At 56.6% G+C, this 9,984-nt stretch overlaps 1 protein-coding gene across 1 annotated transcript; it reads left to right on the top strand.

The window, feature by feature from the left end:
* Positions 1 to 772: 772 nt before the first annotated feature.
* elp5 (elongator acetyltransferase complex subunit 5) lies at positions 773 to 8,222 on the top strand. Its single transcript, XM_041178738.1, has 6 exons — positions 773 to 920; positions 1,957 to 2,017; positions 2,492 to 2,572; positions 2,956 to 3,188; positions 3,591 to 3,790; positions 8,163 to 8,222. Exons 1-6 carry the CDS (start codon positions 866 to 868, stop codon positions 8,220 to 8,222), a joined length of 690 nt encoding a protein of 229 aa, XP_041034672.1. The 5' UTR covers positions 773 to 865.
* Positions 8,223 to 9,984: the final 1,762 nt, after the last annotated feature.

Raw genomic sequence — 9,984 nt, 5'->3', positions numbered from 1 at the left:
CTCACTCTCACTCTTACCCCCAGTGTTTTGCCCCCTCACTCTTACCCCCAGTGTTTTGCCCCCTCACTCTCACTCTTACCCCCAGTGTTTTGCCCCCTCACTCTCTCTTACCCCCAGTGCTTTGCCCCCTCTCTCACTGTTAACCCCAGTGTTTTGCCCCCTCACTCTCACTCTTACCCCCAGTGTTTTGCCCCCTCACTCTCACTCTTACCCCCAGTGCTTTGCCCCCTCACTGTTAACCCCAGTGTTTTGCCCTCTCACTCTTACCCCAAGTATTTTGCCCCCTGACTCTCTCTTACCCCCTGTGTTTTGCCCCCTCACTCTCACTGTTACCCCCAGTGTTTTGCCCCGTCACTCTCACTCTTACTCCCCCAGTGAGTTTAATAGGCCACTTTCCCAATGACGTCATGTGCCCAGCAGGACCCCTACCCTAAAGGTGACCAGGTTTTTTGCCAGAGGGGGAAACCAATAAAACAAATTTGAGAAACAGTTTAAGGTGATCGCAGGGACTTGATGGGCTGAATGGATTCCAATTGTCGCTTAAATCTCTGTTTGTTAGGGGAAGAAAATTGTTTAAATTCATTTAATATAAGAAACTCATTGTGTTGAATGGATTTTCTTTGAATTTGGAGGAGCGAATGAAACATTTAAATAAATATTTCAGCTTCATAATAACCTGGAGCTTTGGGGCGGTTTCTTTGTGGGAAATTTCACAATAAATGTTGTATTTTTTTTGTTATTCAGGCGCCACTGGGAGGCCGCCCGGTGACGTCATCGCGCGCGTCGCCCCCATCAGCTCAGGCCCCCCGTGACGCTATCAACCCGCGACGAGAATGGCGGCCCCCAGGCGCCGCTAGGCCTCGGGATGCTGCAGGGTCTGAGCGGCGGCCCCGAGCCGGCGGGGCTGCTCCTGATCGCAGGTACCGGGGGCCCCGGGCTCAGCGGGACCGAAACCGAGACCCGGGGCCCGAGGCCCAGCCTCTCCCTCAACACCACCCCCCCATCTCACCTCTGACTCCTCCCCATCTCACCTCTGACACCCCCATCTCACCTCTGACCCCATCACACCTCTGACCCCCATCTCACCTCTGACCCCCCATCTCACCTCTGACCCCCATCACACCTCTGACCCCCATCACACCTCTGACCCCCATCTCACTTCTGACCCCCCCATCTCGCCTCTGACCCCCATCTCACCTCTGACCCCCCCAATCTCACCTCTGATCCCCCCCACCTCGCCTCTGACCCCCCCAATCTCACCTCTGTTATCCTCCAATCCCTGTATTTGTTGTCTGGTCTCTTTGCCCCATTGTGTTCAGAAGCCGGGATTGTCCTCCTCAGAGCAGAGAAGGTTAAGGGGGAGATTGAATCGAGGCATTCAAAATCACGAGGGGGTTTGGATAGAGTCAATGAGGAGAAACTGTTTCCAGTAGCAGGAGGGTCGGTAACCAGGGGGACACAGATTGAAGAGAATCGGGAAAAGGACCAGAGGGGGAGATGAGGAGAAGGTTTTTTTTACACAGCGAGTTGTTGTGATCTGGAAGGCGCTGCCTGAAAGGGCGGCGGAAGCAGATTCAATAGGAAATCTCAACAGGGAATTGGATAAATACCTGAAGGGGAAAATGTGCAGGACTGGGGGGAAAGAGCAGGGGGAGTGGGAATAATTTGATAGATCGTTCAAAGAGCCAGCACAGGCATGATGGGCGGAATGGTCTTCTCTGCTGTCTGTATTCCTCCTGTCCTCGGTCAGGGACTCTCATTGGCGTGAAGGCTTGTAGGATTCTGGGTGCTGCCTTGGCAGTCGAGATAGTGCAGGTCACCCTGGCCGATTGGGGGGGTAACACCATCCCTGACCCGGCTGCGATCTGCCAGGAGGCACCACCCCCGGCGTCGGGGAGGGGGTGGGAGTTGGCTGTCTGTTCGGATCACCTGTAACCTCCTTTCTTCCTGCTGCAGACAGCTTCGAGTGTGAGGGCCGGAGTTTGTTGAAGAGTTTTCTCAGCAGTGCAGCCCTGCGGTGAGTACGTGTGCCCGGAATCGGGAGCATGCTCAGTCTCCGTTGTTCAAAATCATCAGGGGTTTGCGTACAGTAAATAAGGAGAAACTGTTTCCAGTGGCAGGAGGGTCGGTAACCAGAGAGACACAGATTGAAGAGAATCTGGAAAAGGACCAGAGGTGGAGATGAGGAGAAGGTTTTTTTTACACAGCGAGTTGTGGTGATCTGGAAGGCGCTGCCTGAAAGGGCGGCGGAAGCAGATTCAATACGAACTTTCAAAAGGGGAATTGGATAAATACTTGAAGGGGAAAAATTTGCAGGGGCTATGGGCGAAGAGCAAGGGGGGCAGTGGGACTAATTGGATAGTTCTTACAAAGGGCCAGCATTGGCATTTGATGGGCTGATTGGTCACTTCTTGTGCTCTATTGTTCTCTGTTGCACTGCTCCTGTTGGCTGGTTGGTGTTGTTCATAATTGGATCTTCCTTTGTCGGCAGGGGGGAGACTGTCCACGTGTTTAACTTCGAAATCTCCGAGTCAGAGTTTAGCAATGGCCTGGACGATGGTGTCAGGGCAAGGTAAGATTCCTCGTGTGGGTTTGGCTTCAAGGTGGGCCAGGGAAACGGTGTCACCCCCTCAGTGCTTGTGGGGAGGGAGAAGAGCAAGCTACTGCCCACCTCCTGGGCGAGGCATGAAGAACAGCAAGCTCCCATCTCCGCTGCTTCGATCATTCCCAATCAGAAAGAAAAGATTGGGGGGGGCGTGAGTCAGCTGGGGTTCCTGATCCCGGTTCCTGAAGCAGTGATTCCTACTGGGATCCTCCTGCACAGGGATCTGAGTTCAGCCTCAGGTGTGCTGTCCCCCAAAGTCGACCGGCCGCTGCTGCCGGTTGGTAGAATTGACACGCGTGCTGGAGTTCCTGGTAAGGGCCCTGGATTTAATGTGAATTCCTCTCCGACAGGCTACACTTTCACGATGGCTTCAGTGATCCTCTGAACTGGGACCAGACCGGGAGATTCACCATCGACGGCTTCACCGCACAGGAACTTCTCCGCTGCATCGGCACGGTGGAGGAAGCCTCTCCACAGCCTTGCACAGTCGTACTGGATTCCCTCAGCTGGATCCTGCAACGGAAGCAGATTGGTCACCTCTGTCGGATTCTCCAGGATTTCCAGCGAGGAGTGGCCAGTGCAGGTCGGTGACCCCGCCTGACACAGGTCAGAGGTCGGTGACCCCGCCTGACACAGGCCGCAGGTCGGTGACCCCACCTGACACAGGCCGCAGGTCGGTGACCCCGCCTGACAAAGGCCACAGGTCAGTGACCCCACCTGACACAGGTCAAAGGTCAGTGACCTCCCCCACCAGGCACGGGTCAGAGGTCGGCGACCCCCTGGTGGCTCCATCCTTCATCAATGAGCCATGGGTGTCGGCAGAGGAGGGGGTTTGGACTCGGGCTCTGCCTGGATTTCGGAAGCTGTTACTGAGCAGTGCCGAGCGGTGCGGCTGCCTGCGATATGGAGTTTAATGCTGAAGGGGGAACAGGATCTTCAACTCGTGATTGTCATAAGGGGTTTGCTTTGTGCTGTGTTTCCGCAGGCTTGAAGATCAGGAAAGTGTTGGGACTGCTGCACACTGACCTGCACCAGCCAGAGGTACTGGAGGTTGTGTCACAAATGGCGAGCACCATGGTAACGTTAAGCCCCTTTCCCAAGGGCAGCGGAATGCGGACAGAATTCCCTCCATACGCCATAGCCGCTACGGTGCACAAGCGGAAATCTGGAAAAGTCCTGAAGAAGGTTTGTCTGCTCCCGTTTACCCAGCCCTGCAGACTGCTCCCCTTTACCCTGCAGACTGCTCCCCTTTACCCTGCAGACTGCTCCCCTTTACCCTGCAGGCTGCTCCCCTTTACCCTGCAGACGGCTCCCATTTGCCCCTGCAGACTGCTCCCCTTTACCCCACAGACCGCTCCCCTTTACCCCTGCAGACTGCTCCCCTTTACCCTGCAGACTGCTCCCCTTTACCCCTGCAGACTGCTCCCCTTTACCGTGCAGACTGCTCCCCATAACCCTGCAGACTGCTCCCCTTTACCCACCCCTGCAGACAGCTCCACTTTACCCTGCAGAGTGCTCCCCTTTACCCTGCAGACTTCTCCCCTTTACCCACCCCTGCAGACTGCTCACCTTTACCCTGCAGACAGCTCTTTTTTACCCTGCAGACTGCTTCCCTTTACCCACCCCTGCAGACTGCTCCCCTTTACCCTGCAGACTGCTCCCTTTTACCCTGCAGACTGCTCCCTTTTACCCTGCAGACTGCTCCCCTTTACCCTGCGGACTGCTCCCCTTTACCCTGCAGACTGCTCCCCTTTACCCTGCAGACTGCTCCCCTTTACTCTGCAGACTGCTCCCCTTTACCCTGCAGTCTGCTCCCCTTTACCTTGCAGACTGCTCCCCTTTACCCTGCAGTCTGCTCCCCTTTACCTTGCAGACTGCTCCCCTTTACCCTGCAGTCTGCTCCCCTTTACCCTGCAGTCTGCTCCCCTTTACCCTGCGGACTGCTCCCCTTTACCCTGCAGACTGCTCCCCTTTGCCCTGCAGACTGCTCCCCTTTACCCTGCAGAATGCTCCCCTTTACCCCTGCAGACTGCTCCCCTTTACTCCTGCCGACTGCTCCCCTTTACCATACAGACTGCTCCCCTTTACCCTGCAGACGGCTCCCCTTTACCCTGCAGACTGCTCCCCTTTACCCTGCAGACTGCTCCCCTTTACCCTGCAGACTGCACCCCTTTACCCTGCAGACTGCTCCCCTTTACCTTGCAGACTGCTCCCCTTTGCCTTGCAGGCTGCTCCCCTTTTCCCTGCAGAGTGCTCCCCTTTTCCCTGCAGTCTGCTCCCCTTTACCCTGCAGTCTGTTCCCCTTTACCCTGCAGTCTGTTCCCCTTTACCCTGCAGTCTGTTCCCCTTTACCCTGCAGTCTGTTCCCCTTTACCCTGCAGACTGCTCCCCTTTACCCTGCGGACTGCTCCCCTTTACCCTGCGGACTGCTCCCCTTTACCCTGCGGACTGCTCCCCTTCACCCTGCTGACTGCTCCCCTTTACCCTGCAGACTTCTCCCCTTTACCCACCCCTGCAGACTGCTCCCTTTTACCCTGCAGACTGCTCCCTTTTACCCTGCAGACTGCTTCCCTTTACCCACACCTGCAGACTGCTCCCCTTTACCCTGCAGACTGCTCCCCTTTACCCTGCAGACTGCTCCCCTTTACCCTGCAGACTGTTCCCCTTTACCCTGCAGACTGTTCCCCTTTACCCTGCAGACTGCTCCCCTTTACCCTGCAGACTGCTCCCCTTTACCCTGCAGACTGTTCCCCTTTACCCTGCAGACTGCTCCCCTTTACCCACCCCTGCAGACTGCTCCCCTTTACCCTGCAGACTGCTCCCCTTTACCCTGCAGACTGTTCCCCTTTACCCTGCATAATGCTCCCCTTTACCCTGCAGACTGCTCCCCTTTATCCACCCCTGCAGAATGTTCCCCTTTACCCTGCAGACTGCTCCCCATTACCCTGCAGACTGTTCCCCTTTACCCTGCAGACTGTTCCCCTTTACCCTGCAGACTGCTCCCCATTACCCTGCAGACTGTTCCCCTTTACCCTGCAGACTGCTCCCCATTACCCTGCAGACTGTTCCCCTTTACCCTGCAGACTGTTCCCCTTTACCCTGCAGACTGTTCCCCTTTACCCTGCAGACTGTTCCCCTTTACCCTGCAGACTGCTCCCAATTACCCTGCAGACTGCTCCCCTTTACCCACCCCTGCAGACTGCTCCCCTTTACCCCGCAGACTGCTCCCCTTTACCCTGCAGACTGCTCCCCTTTAACCCACAGACTGCTCCCCTTTACTCTGCAGACAGCTCCTCTTTACCCTGCAGACTGCTCCCCTTTACCCTGCAGACTGCTCCCCTTTACCCTGTAGACTGCTCCCCTTTATTCAGCAGACGCCTCCCCTATACTGTGCAGAGTGCTGCCCTTAACCCCTGGGGTCTGTTCCCCTTTACCCTGTGGTCTGCTCTCCTTTACCCTACAGACTGCTCCCCTTTACCCTGTGGAATGCTCCCCTTTACCCTGCAGACTGCTCCCTTCACCCTACGGACTGCTCCCCTTTACCCTGCAGACTGCTCCCCTTTACCCTGCAGACTGCCCCTCTTTACCCTGCAGACTACTCCCATTTACGCCTGCAGACTGTTCCCCTTTACCCTGCAGACTGCTCCCCTTTACCCTGCAGACTGCTCCCATTTACCCTGCAGACTGCTCCTCTTTACCCTGCGGACTGCTCCACTTTACCCTGCAGACTGCTCCCCTTTACCCTGCGGACTGCTCCCCTTTACCCTACAGACCACTCTCCTTTACCCTGCAGACTGCTCCCCTTTACCCTGCAGACTGCTCCCCTTTACCCTGCGGACTGCTCCACTTTACCCTGCAGACTGCTCCCTTTTACCCTGCAGACTGCTCCCTTTTGCCCTGCAGACTGCTCCCCTTTACCCTGCAGACTGCTCCCCTTTACCCTGCAGACTGCTCCCCTTTACCCTGCAGACTGCTCCCCTTTACCCTGCGGACTGCTCCCCTTTACCCTGCAGACTGCTCCCCTTTACCCTGCAAACTCTTCCCCTTTTCCCACCCCAGCAGACTGTTCCCCTTTACCCTGCAGACTGCTCCCCTTTACCCTGCAGACTGCTCCCCTTGACCCTGCAGACTGTTCCCCTTTACCCTGCAGACTGCTCCCCTTTACCCACCCCTGCAGACTGCTCCCCTTTACCCTGCAGACTGTTCCCCTTTACCCTGCATAATGCTCCCCTTTACCCTGCAGACTGCTCCCCTTTACCCACCCCTGCAGAATGTTCCCCTTTACCCTGCAGACTGCTCCCCATTACCCTGCAGACTGTTCCCCTTTACCCTGCAGACTGTTCCCCTTTACCCTGCAGACTGCTCCCCATTACCCTGCAGACTGTTCCCCTTTACCCTGCAGACTGCTCCCCATTACCCTGCAGACTGTTCCCCTTTACCCTGCAGACTGTTCCCCTTTACCCTGCAGACTGTTCCCCTTTACCCTGCAGACTGCTCCCAATTACCCTGCAGACTGCTCCCCTTTACCCACCCCTGCAGACTGCTCCCCTTTACCCCGCAGACTGCTCCCCTTTACCCTGCAGACTGCTCCCCTTTAACCCACAGACTGCTCCCCTTTACTCTGCAGACAGCTCCTCTTTACCCTGCAGACTGCTCCCCTTTACCCTGCAGACTGCTCCCCTTTACCCTGTAGACTGCTCCCCTTTATTCAGCAGACGCCTCCCCTATACTGTGCAGAGTGCTGCCCTTTACCCCTGGGGTCTGTTCCCCTTTACCCTGTGGTCTGCTCCCCTTTACCCTACAGACTGCTCCCCTTTACCCTGCGGACTGCTCCCCTTTACCCTGTGGAATGCTCCCCTTTACCCTGCAGACTGCTCCCTTCACCCTACGGACTGCTCCCCTTTACCCTGCAGACTGCTCCCCTTTACCCTGCAGACTGCCCCTCTTTACCCTGCAGACTACTCCCATTTACGCCTGCAGACTGCTCCCCTTTACCCTGCAGACTGCTCCCCTTTACCCTGCAGACTGCTCCCATTTACCCTGCAGACTGCTCCTCTTTACCCTGCGGACTGCTCCACTTTACCCTGCAGACTGCTCCCCTTTACCCTGCGGACTGCTCCCCTTTACCCTACAGACCACTCTCCTTTACCCTGCAGACTGCTCCCCTTTACCCTGCAGACTGCTCCCCTTTACCCTGCGGACTGCTCCACTTTACCCTGCAGACTGCTCCCCTTTACCCTGCAGAATGCTCCCTTTTACCCTGCAGACTGCTTCCCTTTACCCACCCCTGCAGACTGCTCCCCTTTACCCTGCAGACTGCTCCCTTTTACCCTGCAGACTGCTCCCTTTTGCCCTGCAGACTGCTCCCCTTTACCCTGCAGACTGCTCCCCTTTACCCTGCAGACTGCTCCCCTTTACCCTGCAGACTGCTCCCCTTTACCCTGCGGACTGCTCCCCTTTACCCTGCAGACTGCTCCCCTTTACCCTGCAGACTGCTCCCCTTTACCCTGCGGACTGCTCCCCTTTACCCTACAGACCACTCTCCTTTACCCTGCAGACTGCTCGCCTTTACCACTGCAGACAGCTCCCCTTTACCCTGCGGACTGCTCCCCTTTAACCACCCCTGCAGACAGCTCCACTTTACCCTGCAGATTGCTCCCCTTTACCCTGCAGACTTCTCCCCTTTACCCACCCCTGCAGACTGCTCCCCTTTACCCTGCAGACTTCTCCCCTTTACCCACACCTGCAGACTGCTCCCCTTTACCCTGCAGACTGCTCCCTTTTACCCTGCAGTCTTCTCCCCTTTACCTTGCAGACTGCTCCCCTTTACCTTGCAGACTGCTCCCCTTTATCTTGTAGACTGCTCCCCTTTACCCTGCAGACTGCTCCCCTTTTCCTTGTAGACTGCTCCCCTTTTCCTTGTAGACTGCTCCCCTTTACCCTGCAGACTGCTCCCCTTTACCTTGCAGTCTTCTCCCCTTTACCTTGCAGACTGCTCCCCTTTACCTTGCAGACTGCTCCCCTTTACCTTGTAGACTGCTCCCCTTTACCCTGCAGACTGCTCCCCTTTTCCTTGTAGACTGCTCCCCTTTACCCTGCAGACTGCTCCCCTTTTCCTTGTAGACTGCTCCCCTTTACCCTGCAGACTGCTCCCCTTTACCCTGCGGACTGCTCCCCTTTACCCTACAGACCACTCTCCTTTACCCTGCAGACTGCTCGCCTTTACCACTGCAGACAGCTCCCCTTTACCCTGCGGACTGCTCCCCTTTAACCACCCCTGCAGACAGCTCCACTTTACCCTGCAGATTGCTCCCCTTTACCCTGCAGACTTCTCCCCTTTACCCATCCCTGCAGACTGCTCCCCTTTACCCTGCAGACTTCTCCCCTTTACCCACCCCTGCAGACTGCTCCCCTTTACCATGCAGACTGCTCCCCTTTACCTTGCAGACTGCTCCCCTTTTCCTTGTAGACTGCTCCCCTTTACCCTGCAGACTGCTCCCCTTTTCCTTGTAGACTGCTCCCCTTTACCCTGCAGACTGCTCCCCTTTACCCTGCAGACTGCTCCCCTTTACCCTGCAGACTGCTCCCCTTTACCCTGCAGACTGCTCCCCTTTACCTTGCAGACTGCTCCCCTTTACCTTGCAGACTGCTCCCCTTTGCCTTGCAGGCTGCTCCCCTTTTCCCTGCAGAGTGCTCCCCTTTTCCCTGCAGATTGCTCCCCTTTGCCCTGCAGACTGCTCCCCTCTACCCTGCAGACTGCTCCCCTTTACCCTGCAGTCTGCTCCCCTTTACCCTGCAGTCTGTTCCCCTTTACCCTGCAGTCTGTTCCCCTTTACCCTGCAGTCTGTTCCCCTTTACCCTGCGGACTGCTCCCCTTTACCCTGCGGACTGCTCCCCTTTACCCTGCGGACTGCTCCCCTTTACCCTGCGGACTGCTCCCCTTCACCCTGCATAATGCTCCCCTTTACCCTGCAGACTGCTCCCCTTTACCCACCCCTGCAGAATGTTTCCCTTTGCCCTGCAGACTGCTCCCCATTACCCTGCAGACTGTTCCCCTTTACCCTGCAGACTGTTCCCCTTTACCCTGCAGACTGCTCCCCATTACCCTGCAGACTGTTCCCCTTTACCCTGCAGACTGCTCCCCATTACCCTGCAGACTGTTCCCCTTTACCCTGCAGACTGCTCCCCTTTACCCTGCAGACTGCTCCCCTTTACCCCGCAGACTGCTCCCCTTTACCCTGCAGACTGCTCCCCTTTAACCCGCAGACTGCTCCCCTTTACCCTGCAGACTGCTCCCCTTTTCCTTGTAGACTGCTCCCCTTTTCCTTGTAGACTGCTCCCCTTTACCCTGCAGACTGCTCCCCTTTACCTTGCAGTCT

The sequence above is a fragment of the Carcharodon carcharias genome, chromosome 33, assembly GCF_017639515.1.
Source record: "Carcharodon carcharias isolate sCarCar2 chromosome 33, sCarCar2.pri, whole genome shotgun sequence".
NCBI classification, from domain to species: domain Eukaryota; kingdom Metazoa; phylum Chordata; class Chondrichthyes; order Lamniformes; family Lamnidae; genus Carcharodon; species Carcharodon carcharias.
This window is presented reverse-complemented; position numbering and strand designations above follow the sequence as displayed.

Excerpts from the sequence above, each read along its gene's own strand:
- elp5 (XM_041178738.1), top strand. The coding sequence starts at position 866 with ATGCTGCAGGGTCTGAGCGGCGGCCCCGAGCCGGCGGGGCTGCTCCTG. Across the intron at positions 3,189-3,590 it reads GCGAGGAGTGGCCAGTGCAG|GCTTGAAGATCAGGAAAGTG; the intron begins GTCGGTGACCCC and ends GTGTTTCCGCAG. Across the intron at positions 3,791-8,162 it reads CTGGAAAAGTCCTGAAGAAG|ACTGCTCGCCTTTACCACTG; the intron begins GTTTGTCTGCTC and ends TTTACCCTGCAG.